Source organism: Electrophorus electricus, chromosome 4 (genome assembly GCF_041902795.1).
Source record: "Electrophorus electricus isolate QZ-2024a chromosome 4, ASM4190279v1, whole genome shotgun sequence".
NCBI classification, from domain to species: Eukaryota; Metazoa; Chordata; class Actinopteri; order Gymnotiformes; family Gymnotidae; genus Electrophorus; species Electrophorus electricus.
Window position 1 is genome coordinate 36,941,103 of NC_137500.1, and position 25,292 is coordinate 36,966,394.

General features: G+C 48.5%; 1 protein-coding gene across 12 annotated transcripts in view; it reads left to right on the forward strand.

Moving 5' to 3' along the window:
• Positions 1-24,231, forward strand: part of baz2bb (bromodomain adjacent to zinc finger domain, 2Bb) — a 75,595-nt gene extending 51,364 nt beyond the window's left edge. For 5 of the 12 annotated variants that reach the window (XM_081713595.1, XM_081713593.1, XM_081713594.1 and 2 more), the window contains 35 exons: positions 1,963-2,154; positions 3,170-3,328; positions 4,018-4,334; positions 4,823-5,026; positions 5,440-6,030; positions 6,663-7,233; positions 7,421-7,696; positions 7,953-8,007; positions 8,603-8,711; positions 8,899-9,000; positions 9,496-9,721; positions 10,044-10,136; positions 10,494-10,555; positions 10,955-11,020; positions 12,061-12,126; positions 12,602-12,646; positions 12,890-12,922; positions 13,940-14,005; positions 14,342-14,482; positions 14,926-15,180; positions 15,933-16,156; positions 16,280-16,354; positions 16,470-16,701; positions 17,366-17,428; positions 17,830-17,974; positions 18,184-18,854; positions 18,951-19,230; positions 19,355-19,510; positions 19,739-19,899; positions 20,011-20,300; positions 20,815-20,950; positions 21,385-21,531; positions 21,915-22,207; positions 22,443-22,586; positions 22,789-24,231. In XM_081713595.1, coding sequence (XP_081569721.1) covers positions 1,963-2,154; positions 3,170-3,328; positions 4,018-4,334; positions 4,823-5,026; positions 5,440-6,030; positions 6,663-7,233; positions 7,421-7,696; positions 7,953-8,007; positions 8,603-8,711; positions 8,899-9,000; positions 9,496-9,721; positions 10,044-10,136; positions 10,494-10,555; positions 10,955-11,020; positions 12,061-12,126; positions 12,602-12,646; positions 12,890-12,922; positions 13,940-14,005; positions 14,342-14,482; positions 14,926-15,180; positions 15,933-16,156; positions 16,280-16,354; positions 16,470-16,701; positions 17,366-17,428; positions 17,830-17,974; positions 18,184-18,854; positions 18,951-19,230; positions 19,355-19,510; positions 19,739-19,899; positions 20,011-20,300; positions 20,815-20,950; positions 21,385-21,531; positions 21,915-22,207; positions 22,443-22,586; positions 22,789-22,945 — 6,803 coding nt within the window. In that variant the 3' untranslated portion in view covers positions 22,946-24,231. The remainder of the gene's footprint in view (positions 1-1,962; positions 2,155-3,169; positions 3,329-4,017; positions 4,335-4,822; positions 5,027-5,439; positions 6,031-6,662; positions 7,234-7,420; positions 7,697-7,952; positions 8,008-8,602; positions 8,712-8,898; positions 9,001-9,495; positions 9,722-10,043; positions 10,137-10,493; positions 10,556-10,954; positions 11,021-12,060; positions 12,127-12,601; positions 12,647-12,889; positions 12,923-13,939; positions 14,006-14,341; positions 14,483-14,925; positions 15,181-15,932; positions 16,157-16,279; positions 16,355-16,469; positions 16,702-17,365; positions 17,429-17,829; positions 17,975-18,183; positions 18,855-18,950; positions 19,231-19,354; positions 19,511-19,738; positions 19,900-20,010; positions 20,301-20,814; positions 20,951-21,384; positions 21,532-21,914; positions 22,208-22,442; positions 22,587-22,788) is intronic. The other 7 variants (XM_035520283.2, XM_081713589.1, XM_081713592.1 and 4 more) reach the window with 6 other exon arrangements.
• The last annotated feature ends 1,061 nt before the right edge of the window (positions 24,232-25,292 follow it).

A 25,292-nucleotide genomic window follows, 5' to 3' on the forward strand; every position in this document is an offset into this window, starting at 1 on the left:
GGAAGGCGCGGCGTCGTCCGGGCCGAGGGAACGATCCCGATTTCACACGTGTGGAGCCTCCCTTCACCAGCTCCTCTTCTTCCTTCTCCTCCTCCTCCCGCGCCAGTTGACTTTAATTGTTCTGAGGCTGGAGATAATGACGCCATTAATATTAAAAAGGTATTTGCAGAAGCCACTGCGGCATGCTGTGGGGGACACTGCGGGGAGGCGGGGACGCTCGCCGGCCCCTCCCACGCTCTCCGCCTCATCCGTGGCAGAGACGCACGCAGCTCATTAGAGCGCGATTGAAGGTGGACATGGAGGGGTGCGATGGCGGCAGAGTGCTGCTTTGTTTCTCCTGGGGAGAAATGCGGTCCAACCCCCCACCCCATCCCCCGCACCCGCATTCACCCCCCCCCCCCCCCCCCCCGTCTTGACAGCCCGTGAGCTTTTATCTCTGCTCTCTGTGCGCCCTTCAGGATTTTCACCAGTAAATGACTTTCTGAAAGATACCACTGCAGCATGTCATGGCTGTTGAAATTACAAGCGAGTCCACTGCCTTTCATCTACGCATATGCAAATATATTTATGTATACCCCGCCGCCACCACCCTGCCTTTTAAAGCATCTTCAGCTTATGGCAAAGCACTTTGAAATGATTATGTGGGATCTTAGACAAACGTGGCGATCTACATGGAGATGGCGGGGGCGCGTGCGGAGATGGAGAGCGCGTGGCATGTGTACGGTTTTTGGAGAGACGGAAGGAGTGTGGCATGTGCGAAGATGGAGGGCGGCTGCCGTGTGTGCGGCGTGTGGTGGTGGAGGGCGTGGGGCAGGGTCCGTAGCGGATGGATTCGCTGTCAGTTAATGGTCTGTGCGGTGCGTTTTTAGACCAATCCTGATGAGAGCTGCTGTCCAGGGCTTCCCCCTCCTTTGCGCCTCTGCTCTCTCTTAGGTTAAAAGCATTCAGGCTCTCCGTGGTGTTAATCACGTCCAATTTATTAAAGGTAATGCGCACGGAGAGCTGCGTACTTGGAGCTAACTGCTGTTCTCGCTTTCAGTCAGATTTTATAAATGTATAAATCTTTATTTGTAAATCTGGTCTGGTAATGTCTCATATACTGTGTGTGTAATGTATCACTCATACAGACACTGTCTGTGCGTGTGTGTGAGCAGCTAATTGAATTTTCATGTGCCGTGTTCTTCCTATCCTCTGCCTTGCGCAGATGTGTGTGTGCATGGCTGAGAATGTCAAATGTCATTTTACACAATGCGCAAACACTCATTCTCCTAACTGTCACAATATTTGTGCATGGATACAGGCAGTTTTTAAAGAAACAGCAGAAGGTTTTTGTTTGGTTTTGTTTTTTGTTTTTTTTTGCGAGGTGTTTGAGTCCCTTTTATTGCATACAGAAGTCGATGTTTGCATTCTGCTGGATCCATAATGGCTGTTCCTGAGTGGTGCAATTGATCTTTTTCTTTTCTTTTTTTCCCCCCTCATTTAGTCGGAGCTTTTTCTCTGTGTGCCTGGGTGATACTAATTATCCAGACAGCAGACATGTACTGCATTGCATTCATTTTCCAAGCTAATAAGTTTAGGGGGGGGAAAAATAAAAACATTGCACACAAATGCATTTATATGCACTGGGTAAAAGTGTGAATGGTTCGTTCTTCTCCTGGTCATTAATATTCACTCAGTGCAGTGGGAAGCAGGCAGTGAAGCACCGCTGTAATTCTGATTGGCTGGTGCTCATTTGATCTTGACTGTTCACCCTTGCATATGCTAATTCTTTAATTGGTAAAGCACTAAATACTCCAACGAGACATGAATAAGAATAAATGTGAATGAGAGTGAGAATAAATAATTTGCCTCCTTTTTTTTTTTTTTTTTTTTTTAAACAGAGATGTGAGTTCTCATTTCTGTGTGATGTCTTATTAAATCTTTAGTGACCTGTGTTTTCTGTCTATCCTCATTCCCTCTCAGCAGGGCATTTGTTCCGAATGGCGGGTGATGTGGGATTTGGAATGTCGGCGGTGTCCAGTGCCTTCCCCATGGTCAGTCATCCAGCCTTCAGCCTGTACTCTGCTCTATCTGGACGCTCCCATTTCGGAGGTCTTGGAACACTGGGAATGCCAGCAGCTCTAACGCCACAGGCCCAGCTGGGAACCTTCCCAGGTATACTTGCGTATAGCTCATTCACATTAGAGTTTCTTAACCTATGAATGTGTTTTGATTATTTAACAGGTTTGACTGAAATCAAATGTTTACACATCAAACAGTGTCACTCTTCAGTGAAACACGTTGCCATTTCAGCTTAATGAAAAATGAATAAAAGAATGTCATGATTATGGTTAAAACTCTCCATCTTCTGAAAACCTTGTCTTCCCTCCATTTGTCCTTCCTCACACATTGTCCCTCCGGCGAGGCGGCCCACACTGCGCATGCATCACCTTTACTGTCTCCTTCATCAGACCAGTAGGCCGTGCTAGGGATTCGACGTTTACAGCGGACACACCCGCCGAGGTCAAGGCTTCGCTTTGACCTCTGCTGGCGTGCGATTGGATAACCGCACATTTCTCTAAATATTTTGCGAGCTGCTGCGCTCCCTGCTCTCTGAGAGAAAAATATTGTTGTGTTAAAATATTGCACAGCGTAAATCTCAAAACTCTCAGAAAAATGCTTTTATATGGAATCTGTGTGTGTGTGTGTCGGGGGAGGGGGGTGAGTGTGGGTGTCTGTCCTTGTCTGGGTGTGGATGTGTGCCTGCAGAACTTGTTCTGTGATCACATAAATGACTTTTCTGTACCTCTGAACATTAACAAACCACTCTTCTGAATGGTGGTGCTGTCAGTCTGGCTAGATCTTTTTATAAACCTGTTTACAAATTTAAAGCAGTTTGTTTTCTATAGTGGCTTTAAAATCCCTCCTTATGTAATTTCTGGGATTGCTGTCACCTCCGAAAAGGTGTTGCTGCTTTGACCTTTTAACACTGGCCTCTATAGTGTCCTAGTGGTTATCAAACAGGCTGAACCTGCTGCATTACAAAATAATCCAGTCATATATGATTCATTACAGTGTGTTGATTACAGTTGAATTGGTGAATAATTAATAGTCTTTTAAAGAAGTTGTTTATTTTTTATTTTTTATTATTTATTTTTTTTAAATGCTTTAAAATGTGTTTTCCTGCCAGACTGGTGGAGGGCGTCGGACGTGCCAGTTAGCGGAGCTGCTTCTCTCTTCCCGCCTCTGCTGGGACTGCCCCCCTTGTTCAGCACTCCAGCCCTGAGCCAAGACCCCACCTCTGCCCGCTCCCCTACCCCTAGCAGGAGCACACATGCCTCCACTAAAGGTAGCAGACTCTCCTGACATAACCAGGACTTGAGGACCTTTCTGGTCAAACCCTTTATATATTTCTTATTATTTCTTTCCTTCGTTCATTATTTTAAGCCAGGGTAAGTTTCGAGTGCCTTTCCTGAACGTAGCTAGTGTAGTGACACGCTGCCTACATTTGCGAAAGTCGAGGGAAATCGAGGGAAAGTGCACTTAGCAGTGAGCATGTTCGGAGAGTCCCCCCAGGGGCCAGGGGAGTTTGTGTGTGGCTAAGGCGTGTTAGGAAATGAATGTAGCTGCCACCAGAGGCAAAAGGGATTTTTGCTCGGGGCCTCTTGAGTTTGAACATAGGTGCTTGGAGTTAGTTAGTGATTACTGTTGTTCTCTGGTAAAACACTTTTTGACACATCCAAAGTTGTAAACTGTATTTTGCCCCTGTGTTTTGGGGTTGGGGAGGGGGGGGGTGTCGTGTTTATCATGCTTCACTTGTAGCTGCACTGCTTTACCTGTTAGTTTATCCTGCCTCCAGCTGGATAGCATGATAAAGAATGTTTGTGACGTTTCCATATTCGACATTCTAACTGAATGTAATGACCTGTAATATATATTTTTTAACCATTTATTTGTGTGTGTCTCCGTGCATGTGAATACCTGTGTATGTGGTGTTTCTTTGTGTGGTTGTGTGTGGTCCCCCCCCCATCTGTTCAGGTTTAAATGGCACAGTGAATGGCAATGGCAAAGCAAAGTCTGCTTCCTCTGGTGCAAGCTCTGCCTCCTCCTCACCCTCGCCAGCTCCCACCACCACCGATTCGAGCAAGACCCCCAAACCAAGCCAGGACCCCAAAAGTCTCAGCCAGCTTCTCAAACCTGCTCCGATCCCCCCAAACCACAGCATTAACCCCAAAGGCACAACCAACCATTGCAAACCCCACAAGCCAGCTGGCAAGGGACAGCACTGCAGTGGGAACCACAAGAACAAAACTAACGAAGACCCAGAAAAGTCCAACCACAATACAAACCCGAAGGTAAAGCCTGAATCAGTACCAGTACAGACGTGGCTGTAATGACCCGCACGCTACCTTGCAGGGATGTTTCTATTTAAGGCTCACCTGGTAAGGGTTTCAGACCCACCAGTTTTCACTGGCTGACGTATTTTATCAGATAAGCAGCATATGTTAAAAATGATATATATAATTTTTTTTATTTTTTTTATATGATAACATTATGAACTGCAGTGGTGAGTGTGTTGTCCCTGAACTGCGTGAGATCTCCAGCTACTCCCTGTCATGAAAATCTGCCAGTACTATTTTTGGAGAATAACTCTTGGCATGTTTGCTGGAAGCATAGTTTAGATTGATAGTTATGGTGCATGTATGTCGCGGGGGGTTGGGATGGGCGTGGGGGCGGAAGAGAAGAGTGTGTGTGCGCGCGTGTGTTTTGGTGTGCACGCGTCTGTCGGCACACCTCTGTCTGTGTGTGGGCTGACATTGATCGACACTTCTCTCCATTACAGACACTGTGTAAGACAATGGCAGAGATTTCCAGCAACAGCGATAGCCAATCAGGAGCCAGCTCTGACAGCTCCAGTGACACACTCAGCAGCTTGGACTCTGTTGACCTGGAGGAGGAGGAGGAGGAGGAGGAGGATGAGGATGGGAGTATTGCAAGTGAAGATTCAGACTCTGAGAGGGAGCAAAGAGCCAAGCAGAAGGTTAAGGTGTGTCATCCTGAGTGGCAGGAGTCCCTAAGGCTAGAGTGGTGATGTGGTTATTACTTGCTCATCTTGTATTATGAGAGTGCTTTGTTGACAGATAAGTTGTCGATAATGCCTAGCTGAGGAGCATTGATTTCTTGAGATATGTTTTGATAAAACTTGTCGGTTTGTTGTCTTGGAAAAACTTTAGCTTGAACAACTGTTGACTTGAGCTTTGAAATGTCAAAGCAGGTTGATGTGTGTGTGTGTGTGTGTGTGTGTGTGTGTGTGTGTGTGTGTGTGTCAGTCAGACCTGTTTATTTCCTGGAGAGATCAATTGGTTGAACCATTCATTGAGTGTTTGTGATGGTTGGGTGTGGGTGAATAGGCGTTGTTACTCACCCCTGTCCCTTTGTCTCCCCCCGCACACCCCACAGACCTCCCTAGTGAAAGATGGCTTTTCTGTTGGAGCGGACATGTGCTCCACGGACCCTCATAGTGCCCTGTTTGCTTCTTACTTCTCCGGGCTGGGCTCCTCCCTGCTCCCTTCGCTCTCTCAGGCGAGTCCCCTGCTTTTCAAGAGCTCCAGGTCTAGAGAGGAGTCCGGCAAGCACACCAGCGTCATCCAGGCTACAGGCCTAGCAGCCAGCAAGCCCATACCCCTCCTCCCCCACCCTAGCCGAGACAGAGACGCCTCGTCCAAACCACCTGCTTCTCCTAAACCCCTGTGTCTCGCCTTGGCTCCAAAACCTCCCTCCCTCTCCTCTTCTCCCACACCTCTTTCTCTGTCCTTATCCCCAAAGAATCGCTCCATCTCGCCGTCTCCGAAGCCACTGTCTCTCACCCTCTCTCCAAAGCCTCCCTCCCTCTCCTCCTCCCCCAAACCCCCGACGCTCTCCCCGTCGTACAGGCCCATGAGTCTGGCCCCCTCCCCCACGCCCCCCTCACTGCTGCCGGAAGCCCTGAGGGCAGTGGGTAGGAGTTCGCCGGAGAAGCCACACGCCACTGGCTTCAGTCTGCTCAAACAGGTGCGCTTCTGCTACGCTCTCTTTTCCACCTCGTTTTCAAGGTTGTAGAGTGTTTACTGTCAGTACACGACTGTTAGAACGTGTTCGTGCGCCGGCATGACAATGGTGCACATTTCGTTATTTCAGTTTTTTCTGTATCTGAGTTATTTGTGGGTTATGTGGGGTTTTTTTGGCACCCAGGACTGAAAAGGTCAGAGCAGACAGCTGATTATCTCTGTAATTTGAATGCTTCTATAACAATAGCAGTGAAAATGCTAGTCACCCTAACCTTTTGTAATTACAGTGGTGAGACTATTAGCATCTCAGATGTATATTTATGGCTATGATGCTATGGTATTATGTACTGCCATCAAAGTGTACATTTACATTGTACCTGTGCCAGGCAAGTTTAACTTAAGAGCAAACAGCAACTTAATTTAAGCTTTTAAATATGTATGTTCATAATAGATCACACAATTACTGACACTGTGTTCAGTATGTTAACTCCATAAGAGTTCACCATTGGACTTCTCCCCTAATTTACATTACAGTAAATCTTAAATGGCTGGAAAAAAAAAATTCTCCCTTATTTATTCTTTTATGTTCTAAATTCTCTCCGTCTTGTTCACTCTCTCCATCTCACTGGCTCTCAGGACCCTTTCAGACTGGTGTTCCAGCCATGGGAAGAGCAGGAAGCAGGTAAACTCCTGAAAGAAGCAGGCTCCCCCTCGCCCCCGCTCCCTGCTCAGCGCAGCCGCAAGCGACACCCTCCCCGCCCGCCCGGACTCTTCTTCCCCTCAGCCGGGCTGGAGGGCGCCCACGGGAACGGCGCACTCCACACCCCCGTGCAGGAGGCCCCACTGGCCCTCGTTGCAAGGCCTCGGCCGCGTGCCTCTGGGGAGAAGACCCTGGCACCAGCCGCCACGCCCTGCTCCAGCGTGCCCATCAACCTGAGCACCGGAGCCAAGGGGCGCTTGCTTGGAAACGCTGGCCGCGCGGCTGCTTTGCCCAGGCCTGGCCCGAGAGCTGCCCAGCAGAAGGGCGCAAGGCCTGGGCGTGGGGCAGGGCCAGGGGCCCCGCACAGCCACCAGATCCAGTCCCTGGTGGAGGTGTTCAGGGGCATGGCGTCGGACATCCCCAGCAGCAGAGACTCAGACGACACGGCGGAGGAAGAGGACGATGCGGAGGAGGAAGACGACAAAGATTCAGATGACAGTTTGTCAGGTTGGCTCAGTTCAAATATCTGCCCTCTGTGACTGCTGATGACTAAACATTAATAGGCATTTGTAAGTATATGAGGTATTGATGGAGGTTAGAAAAAGTCATTTTTAAAATGTATTTATTTATTTGATTTTGTTTGTTTAATTATTGATCCCCATTGACCATTTTCACTGTCCCTGGTCTTCTGCAGATTCTGGCAGTAATCTTGACACTGATTCTGACGATGATGAAGAGGAGGACGATGACATTAAAGATGAAGAAATGGAGACTGATACAGAGAGTGAGAGAACACCACTCAAGCGCACGAAAAGCTCAGTCTCCTTCACAGACTCCTCCCCCAGTTCCTCCTCCCTCAGCCTGCAGGTCCATACTGCTCATGCTCTGCCTACGCCAACTATTGTTGGCTCTGGGGCCCTGGCCTATCACAGCACCCCATCTGCCTCATACAATCTGGCCACACCTCCAGGTACTAATTGGCGCTAGAAATGGCCTTCACTGCAGCTCACAGTCAGTGACATTGGGTGGTAAAGTTTGAAACTGCAAAATAGGAGTACTTCAGAGTGTGTGTGTGTGTGTGTGTGTGTTTTTGCTCAAAATGATTCATGTAACTTGTGGTGAATATATTCATTAAAAACAGAAAAATGTATTTAAAATAATGTCATAGCAAAACACCCATGTATAATTAGTTTTTTTCTGATTGTGTGTCTCTCTTATACGTTCAGGAAAGAGAAGAAGAGTGACAGACGAACAGGCCCTGCGAAGGCCTCTTGAATACGGGTAAGACATCAGTTCTATTTAAAACAAATGTAACACTACTGATGGCACTCAGTGTAAAGCTTTTTTTGCTGAGGGTTTGCTGAACGGCCTCGGCACTTAAACAAGAGACGCAGGGAGGAGGGACCCGAACGCTGGCTCGCTCGGCTAAAGCTACGGCACTTGTGCAGAGGGGGACAGGATAAAGCGCACGTTCTGTCCTCTGCCCTTTGCCTGTCCGTCTAAGGGCTCGTCCATCTCTTGCGACCGGCCTTGTCAGTCGACGCTGAGCCGGCCAGAGGGACCCGGTGATGCAGTGACTGCGGCTCCCTGGAGTCTCCCAGCATGCGAGTCACAGCTGGCTGAGCCCGCTGAGACTCATTTGAATAACTGCCCTACTCTGTGCCAAGCTTCTGTGCCTGGCTCTGGGGATAGAGCGTGACGCCTTCACTGAAATAGTCCGGGCAGGTGGAAGAGTCTCTCTCAGTAGCTCCACTGCCATATGTTGCAGGTGTCCGAGACAAATGAGTTTGATTGTTTTGTCAGTTTGTGTGTGTGTGTGTGTGTGTGTGTGTGTGTGTGTGTGTGTGGTGTGTGTGTGTGTGTGTGTTCTCTCTAGGTGGCGGAGAGAGGTCCGTTTCCGCAGCGTTTGCGGGCGAGTGCAGGGAGAGGTGGCCTACTATGCCCCCTGTGGCAAAAAACTCAGACAGTATTCAGATGTGATGAAGGTGATGGCTGTTCTCACTGCATGGCCATTTGTTGATCATTTACGTTTTATACTGGGGTTTTTATACCTCTAGGACACCTGAAATCATGATCAAGCACTTGATAAGTGACTGCAGTGAAGACTGTGTGTTCAGTGCTTGTTTTGGAACGTCTTCCTTAAGCCGTCTCTACTGTCCTTTTGTCTCGTAGTATCTAGCACAAAACGGAATAAGTGGGATCACACGTGACCATTTTAGCTTCAGTGCTAAAATAAGAGTTGGTGACTTCTATGAAGCCAGAGAAGGACCAGAGGTGACTAGCTGATTAATTTCTGATCTATTTCTGCCTTCTTTTTTTAAGATGTACCTTTTTTTTTTTTTTTTTTGCCTATATTCAGAATATAATTGCTATATTCAGATTAGATCGCAGGCTTTTCAAGCCTTCTTTGAAGGACATACACTGGTCTGACTGAGAAGAGAATGTTTTGTGGTAATTTTGTATGTGCAACAGTTCAAGAGTCAGTTATGCAACAAGTTAGCGGTTAAAGGGAATTTCTGAAATGGCAGCACTGAACAGGAAACAGTGCTTTCTGAAATGATGAGAACTGCTTAACTGTAAGAGCCACTAATGTGTGACCCTTTTTTTACTGGAGATCTTTATAACTGATGATTTTGCTTGTCACCTGTTATTTACAGCAGTGGTTACTGTAGATAAAGCAGTGCGCTGCTGACACTGCCCCTTTAGGCAGGAGTATGCTGTTCTGTGTTCTGCGCGCTGATTGGCTGGCCTTGTGCCGTGGATTTGCAGGGTTTCCAGTGGTGCCCGCTGAAGAGCGACGAGGTCACGCCCCACGTCCTCGCGCTAGAAGGTCGCAGGGGCCGTCCGAAGAGCCTGGAACTCCAGCGGCCCCCTGGCCTGCCTGCTGCCGACCCCGTCCGTCCCCGCCACGGGAAAGGCAGGCAGACCAACGTGGGCGAGGCTGAAGCGGCCAGTGCGGCCGACGCTAAGCTTCTGCGTAAACTGGAGGCCCAGGGTGAGAACCCAGCACCACCCCAACTCCACACCTCTGGTTTGTGACCTGTGAACCTTGGATGTCTGTCCCAAGATTTCCTACACAGTTACTCTGCGTGTAACGTGATGCTAACCTAACTGATGCCATCATTTATAAAATCACATCTAGATTTTGTGCTTCATCACAGTCCTTTTGACCAAACTAGACACGGAAAGACATGAGTTTGGCTGATGGGGCGAGAACAGTGTGCTTCCTGGGTTTCTGCTCATCAGCGTTTGCAGGCATTTTGACGGTCAAAGGGCGGATGAGTAATCACCCTCCTCTTCCTCTTTCCCCGGGTCAGAGATTGCGCGCCAGGCGGCTCAGCTGAAGCTGATGCGGAAACTGGAGAAACAGGCGCTTGCACGTGCAGCCAAGGAGGCAAAGCGACAGCAAGGTAAGACCCTCTCTGGTGCAGCCGGCACACCCCTCTCTCTGTGATGGTACGACCTGCGGCGTATCTGTGCATCTGGGTCCAAGTGGAATGGGTTCAGGTTGATCGCTTTCTCCCGCCTTCCCTTCAGCAGCACCTTCTTGCCGGGCCCTCCTCGTACACAGAGCTGCGTTTGCCTTCAGACCCCGTGCCTCCTCTCCATCTGTCCCGGGTCCTTCATTCTCAGCGCGACTCCGATGTCTGGGTTGGGGGGGAGGGGGGGTTGTAGGGGGCCTGTCTCTCTTGGCTGGCTCACAGAGCCAAAATAAAAGTCCAGAGTTGCGCTGCAGGTGGACCTAAGCCTGTGTCGTGTCATTTCAGCGCTGCTGGCAGCCGAGGAGAAGCGCCGGCAGAAGGAGCAGCTCAAGCTTTTGAAGCAGCAGGTAGAGGATTCAGCGACCCGCATGACCCCGCGCGCCTCCTCTCTGCCCTGCTCAGAGGAAACCTCACGGAGCCCGTCGGCAAGCTGGCCGAGCAGATTGTCATTAGTGGGGCTTGAGCAAGAAGTCGTGTTAACGTAGCTGTACATGCACTTACAAAACGCACAGACATGCAAGAGAAACGGGCTGCTTGCTACGCGTAAAGGGCACCCGAACCTGTCAGCGCACACCAGGCACTTGCAGGGCTGTTTCAGTTCGTACATCAGTATGAGAGCTTTAGAGCCTTCACACTGTGCTAATATAGTAAAGGCTTAATGACAGTCAGCATGCGCCACCTGCTTTGTGGAGCACCTGAGCGCAGTCAACCTCACTCCCCTTCCTCTCTCCCTCACTCTCAAACAGGAAAAAATCAGGAGGATAGAACAGATTCGTATGGAGAAGGAGCTTCGGGCTCAGCAGATACTGGAGGTAAACGCAGACCTACCTGTCTCTTTATTTAAAGCTCTAATTACGATTAGTGCTTGTAATAAAAATAATGACCTTTTTATGCATATGGCACCTTTCAGTGCATCTCAGCAAAAATATTAAGGTGCTTTGTACTGAACCTAATTCAAAAAAAAAAAATCTGTTAAAATTGCAAAATGAACAAGATTGGATGTTCCAATAATTATTGCTAGTACTTACTTCAAATATTGATGATGTCTGAATAGCAAAAATGAGACCCTATCCAGCAGTCTAGTTAATGGGGAGCAGCAGCAGGTCTTAGTCTGAACAGAGCACAGCACGACAACGGCACGCCTGCCGTTTTGTTGTCCCTGCTCTAAAGCCGCCATGCTTGGCTGGCCAGCCTAACAGGCTTTTTCGTAGCATATAATTACATATTTAAATGTAAACTTAATTATTCTTTCTTGGTTTTGCCTCTCTTTAAATCTCTTGGAGCGTTTTGCCATTTTTGAGTTAATGGGATCAAAGAGTGATTGGCTTCTGATCTGGAGAACATGCTTGTAATATTAAACAGCCATATCCACATAAGAGGCTCCGTGTTCTAGTCTTGCCACACCAACACCACTTCCTTTCTTCCTTTTTTTTCAACAGGAAATAAAACCCCGACTCTCCAGAATGCGGTTAAACACAATTAGCAAAATGCCCTTGTCAGTTTTCCCACCAATATCTCCCCATCCGCCCTATCCCTCCCCCTCAGTATTATTGAGTAACAAGTTTCTGCCACCTCGTATCGCCACTCACTGCGTTCTGTGTCGGTGGGGCGTGCTGAATCGCACGTTAAAATGGCTCTGTGCCGCAGCAGTGCGGAGGGCCTCAGAGGTGCACACCTGTAGTGTAAAAAAAAAAAAAAGTTCTGTCTAAATAATTGTATTTATCAAAATAACACGGGATAGAGGGATCAATGACGTTGGAACATTAATAATGTTAGAGCAGCGCTAGACGGGGTTTACTGTTCAGGTCTATAAATAAATGAACATAAACCCTGTCCCTCTCTGCACTTACAGGCGAAGAGGAAGAAGAAGGAGGAGGCCGCCAATGCCAAAATACTGGAAGCTGAAAAACGGATAAAGGTGAGGGATTGGGCTCCTCACCTGGCAACCTCCCGTCGGTTTACAGGAACACCTCCAGATGGATGTAGTCATTAGTACTTGTAGAACCATTTGTTCTTAACCTGAAGGCTTTATGAATTCTTCTCTTAACCTACGAAGTTTATTTTTCTTACAAGCGACAGGATGAGTTGTTGGCATGTGGTTTAGCTATGTTTCTCAGACAAGCAAACCTGTTCTCTGTTAATCGCAACCTGTGCAGACTGGTGCTCTCCTGTGTTTATTTTTCATATTTCCACTTCACTACACACATGCACACCCACAGACGTAAGCATATGCGCACACGCACACAGCTGCCACATTCAACACGCTTGCCAGTCAAAGCTCCGGGATTTCTCAGCAGAAACAGAGAAGAAAACCTGTTTTATCTTTTTGCTGCTGTCTGTGTGTGCATGCGTGTTTGTGTGTAAATATATTTATTTAAGTTGTCTCTGTGTAGGAGAAGGAACTGCGCAGACAACAGGCCATGATACTGAAGCAACAGGTACACCTCAGCAGCCCGTGCCGCAAACACGCCACTCGATCTCCTCGAGTTCAGCTCCTGTCTGCTGGAGAAGGGCTCTCAATCACAAACACTGTGCACCTCTCCGCTGAATACCTCCAGCGCGTCGACGCTCACCTTTCATTAATCCCTATTCTAATGGTGTTTAGGGTACCACTGGCTTGTGGTGTACTGGACTGTAATTTTGTTTTTCTGTCTTAATCCTTTGCCAACTCTTTCTGGCAGGAGTTGGAGAGGCATAGACTAGATATGGTATGGGTATGTTTACTTTTGTACGTCTCCCCCCCCACCCCACGCTGTGTCTTGGTTGTGATGTGGTTGTCCATTGTGCTGCTTCTCAGGCTGCTATCACCTCTCCATTTCCTCTGCATGGCTCAGTGTGTCACCTGTACATCTTCCGTCTGTTCCAGGGAGAGAAAAGTGTTCAAAATAGAAATACAAAATGACCAAACAGTTCAGGGCAAAGATTTACCCCGCGTTCAGTAATTTAATCGGACCGTGACGTTCACAGCACTGATGTTGTTGGCTCCTGATTTATTTGCTTTACGTATGTTCACAGTACCAAATAAATGCAATACATGCACTTTTAATATTGCATTTTTGGGGTATTAAAGTTTTTTTATTATTGTGTTTAATAAAAACATTGTCAGCTACTTTTTCTTGCAACCCCTCTGCATGTTACAGGATTGAATTTTAAAGCAAGCTTAATAGCAAACTATGCAGCACAAGCAGAAACCCCCCCCCCCAAGTGTGATCCTCCCCTCAGGGCAGCAGTTAATGTCTGACTCGGTCAAGCAGGGAGCAGCACTTTCCACAGAGGAACGTCCTGCGTCTCCCTCCCCCGTTCAGTGTGTGGATGCCTGCAGCTCATTGAGTAACGCTCATCTGGTCTACAGACCTTTCAGATGTACTGGTTTATGTGGAAGACAGGAGCAGACGTGGCTTTTGTAGTTGTGCTCTTTGCCATTCTTAGCCGCTTTAAAACAAGCAGCTGTGCTGATCTTTCGTGCGCTGAGTTCCGCGTCTAGGGTCCCCCTTGCCTTCTCCCCTTTTTTGCACGGTTGACTTGATTTTGCTTGTCAAGCTTGACTAAATCAACTAAAAACTTGGCCACTTTGTTTTTTTTTTTTCCCATTTATGTATTTGCATTGCTCTCACATCCTAAGGTTGTGCCATTCTGATTTTAGCCTTCTTTTCATATTTCTCTTTCATCTCTCTCTCTCTCTCTCTCTCGTTTTTTTCCTGATGGTTACTGGTGTCTTTTCGGTGTTTTAGGAGCGGGAGAGACGGAGGCAGCACATGATGCTGATAAAAGCCATGGAGGCCCGCAAGAGAGCAGAGGTGTGCACGACCATACCCAACACTCACTGGGCGTTTGTCTTTGGGTGTAATACCAAGTTGCGTTTGCTCTAAAACAACCTACACACACACAGAAGGGAGGGAAAGGTGTTCTTTCCGTTCCATGTGTGTGTCAGATGATAACATACCACTTTATCTTTTAATCCTCGCCCAACTCAACTGCTGTCAATCACACTTTCAACTCTTCATTCCTAAATTGTTTAAAAGTATGAAATCCTGCGTTGATTAACTCCCCGTGAAAGAGCTGGCTCGAAAGGCTGGCGCTGTGCTCGGGGCTGCCCGAGAGCAGCTGCTCACCCACCCGTGCTATGGCTGCAGGAGAAGGAGCGCTTGAAACAGGAAAAGAGAGATGAGAAGCGGCTGAACAAGGAGCGCAAGCTGGAGCTCCGCCGCCTCGAGCTGGAGATGGCCAAGGAACTGAACAAGCCCAACGAGGACCTGTGCCTGGCTGATCACAAGGTACCTCACTGCTGGATGCAGCTCCTGTAGCTCACCTGGTAGAGTGGGTGGAGCACAGTGCCAGTAGCACCAAGGCCATGGGTCCGATTCCCAAGGAACACAGTTACCGTTTGTACTGATAAACATGTCGCTCTGGATAAGAATTTGGCATGATTGGAGCTCAGTTATCTGAGAATCCAAACTCGATTTTAATGGCTGTTGTGCCTGTTCCTTAAAAACATGATGTTTCTAACAATTGATGCGCTGGCTTCTTTTTACATATTATTGCATTACGTACTGTATACACACAGGTATTATGAGGCTGTACCTTATGTTTATCACAGCACTGCCATCTAGTGGCTGCACTATGTGCTTCCATCTCCCTGTGGATGACATCCATGGTATATAACGTACTCCAAAAGCCCTTTGAAAAATGCCGCTCACACAGTCCCTCCCACCCACAGCCTCTCCCCGAGCTGCCCCGCCTGCCCGGCCTGGTCCTGCCCGCCGCCTGCTTTGCTGACTGCCTGATGGTGCTGCAGTTCCTGCGCTGCTTTGGGAAGGTGCTGGGCGTGGAGGGCGGCGTGCAGGCCCCCACGCTGCACGCCCTGCAAGCCGGCCTGCTCAACCTGGGCCCCAGCGCCGCACTGCTGCAGGAGCTGCTCGTCCGCCTGCTCTCTGCCGCCGTGTGTGACCCAGGCCTCCCCCCAGGGCAAAGGGTAAGGAGAGTATTGTTATTTTTATTTATATATACACACACACACACACACGGTCACTCAAAATCACACCGCTTCTCTCTTGGATTATATATAAATTTTTAATAAGGCGCACGCGCACACAAGGTTCCCGGTTTTTCCGATCACAGGCACGATCACCTTACGCCTTTCATTGTGAGAAATCATGCTGGTATGCAGCTGTTCAGTCTGGAAAGATAATCACATGCATATAGACCAACTTCACCTGCTTCACCTTCATCTGGCTTCACCTGCACCACCACTAGCATGCCCACTCCTGGCCGACGCCGTTTTTGTGTGTTAGACACTGAGCGTGTTTCTATCATATTCTTACCCTGTAAACATTTACAGGGCAAGAATATGATGGACACCGTGTGCGATGCCTCTTTCCACAGGCCTGACTTTTGAAGCATTTCACTTCCAGTTCTGCAAACAGAGCAGTTTCACGTATTCCCTAATGCTGTTCTAAGCTTAAATAATTTGAGCTATAATCAGCTCTTTTGAGAAATGAAACCACAAAATTGCTGAAGTTCTTATGGGCTCAGTTATCTCTGATCTTCTGCACTGACTAACTTTAGATCAGCATTCTGATCTCAAGTTAGTCAAGCTTTAACAAACTCCTTTGAGAAATTAAGCAACAAATGTATTCTATAACGGCTCCTGCTCCTAATTTATTTCAGATAATATTTAATTTTTATGAACCTCCTTAATATTATTTTGTGTGTGCGGTATTCTAGGCTAAAACGGCTTTGGGAGAGCACCTGTCCAGCGTGGCGATAAACCAGGAGAACGTATCTGAGATTCTGCACATCTACATGATGGCGCATTGCGGGCAGACGGAGCTGGCACCGCTAGCCGAGAGCCTGAAGACGAAGGCATTCCAGGCGCACACACCTGCCCAGAAAGCCTCCATGCTGGCCTTCCTGGTCAACGAGCTGGCCTGCAGCAAGAGCGTTGTGACGTAAGCCATGCCCCATGCCCCTGGCATGGGAAACCCAAACGATGCGCCAGCCTTGGCTGCGCTTCACAACGTTCCACTGCAATGGCGTCCGTTTTACAGTTGTTGTCCCTGTTCCCCACGCAGTGAAATCGATAAAAATATTGACCATATGACGAACCTGCGGCGAGACAAATGGGTCGTCGAAGGCAGCCTCCGCAAGTGAGTATCTCCCCGAAAATTCTGCTTTGATCAAGAGTGCTGATCCACTGTAGAAGGGCTGACGTACCACATACCGTAACGTGCGTGCGTGTTCCGTGTCTGCGTGCACGTGTAGGCTGAGGAGCATCCACGCTAAGCGTACGGGGAAGCGCGAGAGCAGCGTGGGTGGCGAGGACAGTCAGGCTCTGGGGACTCCCACCGCTGGCCGCAAGCGCAAGAGGAAAGCGGGAGACAGCGAGGATGACGACGATGAGGATGATGACAGTGATGACCAAGGAGAGGAGGATGAAGACGAAGAGGAAGAGGGAGTGAAAAAAGGAAAGAAAGCAGAGGCATGTGAGGAGGAGGTATGCAGAAGCTCTGAATCCAGTGGATCTCATTTTTTGAACCGTTATGGCTGCTCCAGTTTGTCACCTTTGATATTGGAAAGTCGTAATGTGTGTAAACTGCTTTAGAAAATATTTTGTTGGATCAATATTGCTAATATGATTGTGTAAATAGCCAGTAGATCTATTTGGTGAGGCTAGCTCACTGCAGATGTACTGTAAACAAGCTACCATGTATAATGACAGATTAGTGTTTTTGCCGCCGCCAAATCAGAGCTGCAGTCGTTTGTTTTTTTTTAGAATTGCGGGTTTCATGTATAACTGGGAGTGTGTGGTCGATTGGGTTTTATTTATGACCAAGGTTAGATTTGGCTTACAATTTCTCCACAATGAAGTGTGGGTTGAAAGATTTAAGGAATGACATTTAAGTGTTCATGATGTACATCTTTGTCAGAATCCTGAAAAAAATATCACTGATGTATCTGATGTTGTCATAATGCCAAACAGGAGACCAATAAAGTGTCAACTTTCAAATGCCTTTGCATTAATATTGGGGCCAAAAGCAAGGCACTTTGATAGAATGCACTGTTAACATAAAGATACTGTTTTGTGGTATTTGGAGGCAAAAGTGGGTTTGTGTGTTTTAAACACAAGTGTCCTAATAAAAGCTGAATGTGGTTTTCAGGACGAAGGTGATCAGACGGCCAGTGTGGAAGAGCTGGAGAGACAGATAGAGAGGTTAAGCAAGGTAAACTCTCATGTATCTTAAAATTATCCAAAAATATTCACCTGCCAGAGCCAAGAGTCCTTTACATAAACCGTTCTTACGTGCCATGTTAACTGGAGAATGGCCCCCTGTTCCGCCTTCAGTAAGACTGATAGACTTCATGAGACTGACGGTCTTACAACAATTGCATCATCTGCTGGATAAATACTCATTTGGGATTTATTTTTTTAATATAAATAATCACCTGTATGTACGTTTTCATTGGTAAACATCCAACAGAGCCAAATTGAATAATCCCATAATCCCCCAGGAATAATGACATAGGCACAGGCTAAATGAGTGGCACAGGTTGGTTGTGGAGGTGGTTTCAGCCGTTTGACACGGTGGGTGGTCCTCACGTCCTCCGCTCTCGTCTTCCCCAGCAACAGAGCCAGATCCGCCGCAAGCTGTTTGAGTCGTCGCACTCGCTGCGCTCCATGACGCTGGGGCAGGACCGCTACAGGAGGCGCTACTGGGCGCTGCCCCAGTGCGGGGGGGTGTTTGTCGAGTCCATGGAGAGTGGAGAGGGTGAGTCCCGCATCGCACTTCTCCTGTGTGCCATTTGACCAAAAAATGAGCTTCAGCACTGTCTTTTTTTTTTATTTATATATTTTTTTTATTTTTTTTTATTGCTTTTTCTTTTAAAGCCACTATTCTGGCCCGTTGCCAGGAGAGGCAAGTTGGGGGAAGTGACCTCGTGACCGGTTGTGGTTCAGTTGTGCTGTCTTCTTGCTCAGGTCCGGAGGAGCTCCAGAGAGAGAGAGAGAGGCTGCAGAGCTCCCAGCAGGTCCTGGTGAAGGAGGAGCCCAAGGAGGAGTCTGTGTTCAGCAGCCCCGAGGTGAAGCGCGAGGCGCCCTCTCCCGACCCACCGCAGGAGAACCACTCGCTCAACCTGTTTCTGCAGAAGCCAGGCTCCTTCTCCAAACTCAGCAAACTGCTAGAGGTGGCGAAGATGTCCCCTGAGCCCAGCGCCCAGCCCCAAAGCCCCCAAAGAACTCTTCCACATTTGCCTATGAGTGCTCAAACTCCATTACCCACCAGCCTCCCTTCTATCTTGAACCAGGAGGTTAAATCTGAGCCCAGCGCGCCTCTCCTAATTCCCGCCTACCTTGGCAACCTACAGCAACAACTCCACAGTGACCAGCTCTACCGGGCTCTGACGGAGAACAATGCTCACTGGTTCAGTCTGCTGCCACGTTCACCGTGTGACGCCTCGTCTCTGACCTCCAGTCAGACCCCTCCACCGCTGTCATCCTCACCTCAGCCCCGCGGTGCCAAAGGCCAGTCGCCCACCACCAGGACCCAGTCCCCCTCTTCTGTGTCCCCTGACACCAGCCAGACCACCCCGTCCACTAACAGCCCATCCCTCACTGCCGCAGTCAACAGCATTTCATTGGCTGCGCTGCAGGTATGTGTATCTTCCCGTCTGTTGAAAATTTTTCTTTCTTTCTTTTTTTCCCCCCAGTGTTGTGAAATTTGAAACTGTGAACTGGTAAATTGGCAGATGAAGCCCAGTACACCTGTGATGGGCCTCCCGCTGTGTCACTGGCCCACGGCCTTCCCCGGGTCCAACATGGCCTTCGGCAGCTTGACCGTGCCGCCCACACTGGGTGGGGCGTACGCCCCTGCAGATGTGACTGGGAACCCCTTCCTGATGCCCAGCGTGACCACTGTTAAGAGCGAGTCTCCTGTACCAGGCGGTGAGAAGCCCCCCTCAGCTCCCTCGCCTGCTCTGGAGGTGACCAAGAACCAGGACCTTCCTTCACCCCAGCCCATTCCGCAAGGTACTGGAGCGACTTTACATGGGTCTCCTACTATGGGGTCCGTACAGTCTCATGAAAAGCTTTGTATTTTTTGTATTTAAAACGTGTGTGTGTGTGTGTGTGTGTGTGTGTGTGTGTGTTGTAGAGATGCTGAGTGGCTGGTGGAAGGTGTCTAGCTCTGAGGAGTTGAGCAGTGTAGTGAACGCATGCCACCCCCGTGGTATCAGAGAGAGAGTCCTGCAGAAACAGCTCCAGAAACACTTGGAGTCCATCACACAAGTGTGTGCCAAGAACAAAGACGGTAAGCCCGGTACAGCACGCTAGCCCTACTCACTACTGCTTCCACGGTGGAGTTTATGATGTAAAAAACTGTGTGGATTTAAAAAAAAACTCCGGATTTTGTGTATGTATGTATGCATATCTGTTTATACATACATACATACATACATAGATACATAGATGCATACATATATATATATATATAAAATTAATTAATTATATGTGTGTGTGTACACGCGTGCCTGAGCAGCTTCTGTGATTGACATGGACGAGCTGGAGCAGAGGCAGGTGTGTGAGGAGACGGTACGGGGCTGGTGTGTGGAGGAGCATGCCATGGACCAGGACATCGCCGTGCTGCAGCAGGTGGAGGAGCTGGAGCGCAGGGTGGCGTCAGCCAGCCTACAGGTGAAGGTGAGCGGCTGCACCTCCCACCTCCAACACGCGCAACATCCAGTGTAGGATGCATTGTGTAGGATGGCTTACATGCAAGAGTGATGGTGCTTCTCGTCCTGTGTCGAGCAGGGCTGGCGTCCCGCCGAACCACAGTCCCTCAGTGAAGACCTGCTCTACTACGAGCACAGAGCCGTGGTTGTGGGCGAGCGCGAGCCGGCGGCCAGGTCGGACGCGGGCGTAGCGCGCCGCGCCAACAACCCGTTGGACATAGCGGTGGCCCGCCTGTCCGAGCTGGAGCGCAGCATCGAGAGAAGGTACCTGAAGAGCCCCTTAGGCATCACCATTCAGGTCACTGTGGATAACGTTGGCATGGTGACCATACCGGCTCCTGCACCATCCCATAGTGCCGATGGTGACGGGTAGGTGGCCCAGGATCACAGCACCCTCCAGCACCGCGCCTCTCCGCCGGCCCTCTCGCGCTCTCACTGGGTGGGGGGTTCACCTCACGTGCTCTGGCCGGGGCCTTCCTCAGCCTTCCCTGCTGCCCCTCCCTCCTCTGTGTTCACGGCTTACAGTCATGCTGTGGGAGCCTGGTGCATTGAAACACCTCCATGTGCATCTGTAGTTGCAAACCTTTCCCACTGTGTTTTGGGCGTGAGGCATGGTGCACCGTGTTGTTGCTGTCGTGGTGCTTTTGTGAATTCACTCCGTTGTGGTGGCCAAGGCTTGTCTTGCGTGCTTGCGTGTCTGTGCGCTTCGTGTCTTTCCGCCTTTCCGCAGGGCCCGGCACTGTTAACGCTGCTGCCTGTGAAAATGCAACATGCACTTACTCTTTTGGGAGCCTTTTCTAATGGTGTGGGAGTTGTTTTGAGAGAATGCTTTCTCAGCGCAACGAGCGCTGACCGCTGACCCTCGTCTGGTCCCGTTCGGCAGGGGCGAGGAAGATGTGGCCCCGGGGATGAGGCAGTGGAGGAAGGCTCTGAGTGAGGTGCGCAGTGGAGCGCAGCTCTCCCTTTGCCTGCAGCAACTCCAGCGCTCCATCGCCTGGGAGAGGTCCATCATGAAAGTGGTGAGCAGGCACACCGGCACCCCCGTGCCGTCCATTTGCTCAGGAGCGTCATGACTTCCAATGATCGAATGCTTCCCGTAGTCGACAAGTCTTCCAGCAGCTCAGACTTCTGACTGGTGGTGTAGTTTTAAGAACATTTGTCTTATCGGTTCGTTCTTGTTTTTATTTTTATTTTCTCAGTAGTCCTTAGTGGTCACCTCCGTTGCACTTTGCTAGTCATCAGTAGTTGCCAGTAAATCATCAAGTATTCAGACTTATTCCTAGCGAGGACGTGCCACTGCTGCAGCGTCCCGCCTGGCTTGGAGCCAGCGTGGTGGGGTCATCTTGGAAAGGCTGGTGAAGAGCAGCTTTTCCAGCCATCACCGAGGCACCCTGGTAGGCTGTGGGAGCAGCGGCTGTCTCCGGCTGATCCGGCTGTTCTGCTGTGTCCCCAGTACTGCCAGATGTGCCGGAAGGGGGACAATGAGGAGCTGCTGCTGCTGTGCGATGGCTGTGATAAAGGATGTCACACGTACTGCCATAAACCCCAGATCACCACCATTCCCGAGGGAGACTGGTTCTGCCCCGCATGCATAGCCAAGGTGCCTGGCCCCAAAGAACTGCTAAATAAATATGCACCAACACTTTGACAGTGTATTTGATGAGCTGCACTGAAGGGACACCCACTAACACTTACTGAGTTCCCTACACTGTTCAGTTTAAATTCTCGGGTCTTCAACATATTTGTGTCAGAAATTGTTGATTCAATTTAAACAGTTATCAGAAATTAAACAGCAGACGTATATGCTCACATAGGAAATTAAGTTTCTTACAGCCCAAAAAACACTTCACTTAAGTCTAATAATATCAAGTATATTAAAGTAATAACATAATAATACTATTAATATTGAGTATTAGACCTAATAAATATAAATTAGTATTAGACCTAATAAATTAATTTGACCTCTTTTATCTTTCTCTGCAGGCAAGTGACCCATCCCAGACCAAGAAGCAGGCCAGTCGCCCTGGAGGAGGAGGAGCGGGGAAGAAGGCCTCGGAAGGCAAGCGCGGCAAGCGCGGCGGTGCTGGAGGAGACGGCTCAGACGAGGAGGGAGCCAGCACCAGCGCCAGCAGCACGCCCAAGAAGGGAGGGAAGGAGACGAAGAAGAAGAAGGCGGAGGACGGCCTTCCCCCCGAGCCCCCCCAGCAGGAGAGCACCGCGCGGGGCAAGAAGGCCAAAACGGCCCGGGACAACAGTAAAGACCTGGAGCTCTGCAGGTAACACATGAGCACCACACGCGCACACACGCGGTATCAAGTTTCACCATGCAAGCTGGATTTTAAGACTACTCTTGTCTAATGTAGTAGACTAAGGTAGGATGATCATTTTTGGGTTTTTTTTGTAAGTACCATGCTGCACCACACAAAACTGACACCTGCCTCATTACAGAAGATCTCCTAGTAACGTGGAAACTAGTGGACTGGAGCATGTTGTATGTGGGTGGCTGTGCAGGTTGTTGCTGGCCGAGCTGCTGTCTCACCAGGACGCCTGGCCCTTCATGATGCCTGTCAACCCTAAATCAGTCCCGGGATACCGCAAGGTTATCAAGAAACCCATGGACTTCTCCACCATCCGCGAGAAGCTCTCCAACAGCCAGTACGTATCTCAACTTTAATAAAACCCCGGGGGAAAGTGCATGTAACATTTTCAACGATATACTGGCTTTTGATCCTGTGTTCTCTGTGCTGGTGTTATTCTGGGGAGTAATGTGGGTATGTGAGCGGAATCCCTACACTGCACTTGGAAATAGCAAAGTGGTGTTTTAATTGGGCAACTAGGTTTTTTTTTCTGATTTCAGATACCTAAACCTGGAGACTTTTATCATTGACGTTAACTTGGTTTTCGACAACTGCGAAAAGTTCAATGAGGATAATTCTGAAATTGGCCGCGCGGGACACAGCATGAGGAGGTTTTTTCAACGGAGATGGACCGAGCTTTTACAACAAATCAACTAAAACTGGCTGAAAGTACTTAGGCTGAGCACCCCCAGAACTGGCCATGGCTGCCGTTTCAAATCTGTGATTAAGAAAGCACTCGTCTGCAAAAGCTTCCTGTCGTTCACTGCTTTTCAACAGGGACCCAGCACACCAGCATTTCACCACTGTTCTCATTCTACATGTGGAAGACCCGATTCCGTGTTGATGCAGTGTGATATGGCAAAATGCACCCATGTTGTTTCAGATGAAATGGGGTGTTTTCAAAGTGCAATACCAATTCCAAGTCCATTTCCTTTAAAGAACTCCTACCCAGCCCTCTGTATTACAGCTGGGACTGATGAGAGCTTTCCACTACCTGTAAATATATACTTTGTGTGTTCTTTTTTTTTTTTTAATATATATAACCTTTATTATTACATTATATGTACTATTTAATTTTGTTAACTATTTATGATTAAACTGGTCTTCATTTTCTATGAAAAGGAAGAAATGGGGGGGGGGGGGTTAGGAGAAATGCTTTAAAATCATAATGAATTGGTTTTTTGTTTTGTTTTTCTGAAAAGTCAAATGTAAGGAAAAAAGGTTACTGTAAAAATGTTTACACTGTTCGGTGCCTTAATGGTACCAGATACACATTACAGTAATACTGTAAAATTTGTCTACAAATGTAATCACAATAACTGAGACTACTATGTGTATATAGTGTCTATGTATGGTCATATTTGTTCTGGAATATGTGAGTTGTACATAATGTTGCAAACATCCTTTATGCCTTAGATGAACTGTAGTGTTTAAGTTGTCTTGCCATGATGATGACTACAGTATTAAGTGTACATGGCACCGTTCATTTCCTCAACAGTGGTCTTACTCCTTTTATTAGTGCCTAGCGTTCTGTTGATATTGAAAAATTCATACATAAACAGACCTCAAACTTTTTTTTGTTCATCCCCGCCGTTCTTAATTTCTCTGCCTGAAAATAAGAACCGCTTGTAATGGCAAAGGCGTCCTCTGAGGCGCAGAAGGCCTATCGCCACGTCTCCCTGCCTGGCGTTTCTGCGTTCAGGGAAAGCGGAGGAGAACAGCTCCATCACCCGCCATGGATGACGCAGCTCCTAGGGAATTCCAGCATTTCTTCTGTTTGTGATGACCAGACACCTAATCTGTGATCCTACTATCTTTTACTACTTAAAATCTTCCAGAAGACCCTTAAAGACACAGTGGTTTCTACCGGTGTTGTAGCGTCGTCTTTTATTTTCACTAGCGTGGGTGAGGCGCAGATATAATAAAATTGTTTCTAAACTTAATTTCACGTGTGTTGCAGTACGTTCTGTTTTACATATCTGTGCTTCAGTCATATCAGGAAGCAAGTACTTTTGTAGTAAGCAATTTGTTCGCACATCTCCCGCTATTTACATATTCTAGCTGTCAGGAAAGCAAAACGTTTGTGTAAAGCGGTTAAGAAAAGCCGTGAAACTCAGCCACCCGTGTCTTAGGCGGACAGCAGCCGCGCTCACATGGCTGCCATAAAGGCATTAATGGCAGTGTAACCACTTTGTACCTTCTTTCCTAGTGTGTAGTCTACCAAATAATCTACTCATTGTGGATAATGTATACATTAATGGTAGAGCTTGCCTCGGCTGCTCTGTGGGCGCAGTAATGCTAAAGATCATGTGGAAATGCGAAGTGTGAACTGGCGGGATCTTTGGAGTGCTACCGGCTCCTTCTTCGGCCGACAGCACCGCGTCTCCTTCTCGACCGGATTCTCCGAGCTCCGTTTTCCCCTCTCAGTGGACACGGCCACGTTGTTCGCTGGTGTTGCTTCAGTAGCTGTGGCAGATATCTCGCCTCTTGCTCCACTACTATATTGTGGAGAACGTCCACAGGTGCAATAATGACGAAAGCGGAGCGTCCGAGGCGAATCTCCGTTAGACTTTGCTATTTCTGCCCAGACGCCTCTGATGGCAGAGTAACCCTCTGGGGAATACTGACAAAGACTGCAAAGGTGAATTTGGTTTACAAGACAAATATTTATAATGCGTGTATGTATATAATATGTCATATTGATAGTTTGTGTATTAAAATGCTCCACTGCGCGACTCGCTGCTCCTCGGGTGTGGGGTGGCTTGTTGGGGCAGGGTCCTGGGTTGTTCTCCCTGTGCACACACGTTCATAATGGGCTGGGAGTCATCTGTTGCAGTTTCTCCCCTCAAACGAATGCTGGCCATCCTGTGCAGGTTCACACATCCGGTTAAGGTGGCGTGGCTAAACCTGTTCCTGTTATATACAACGGAGCAAAAAATATGGAAAACGGAGAGCACCTTCGGTAATGTATGATACTGTAAGTACACAAAGTGAATTTTACTGA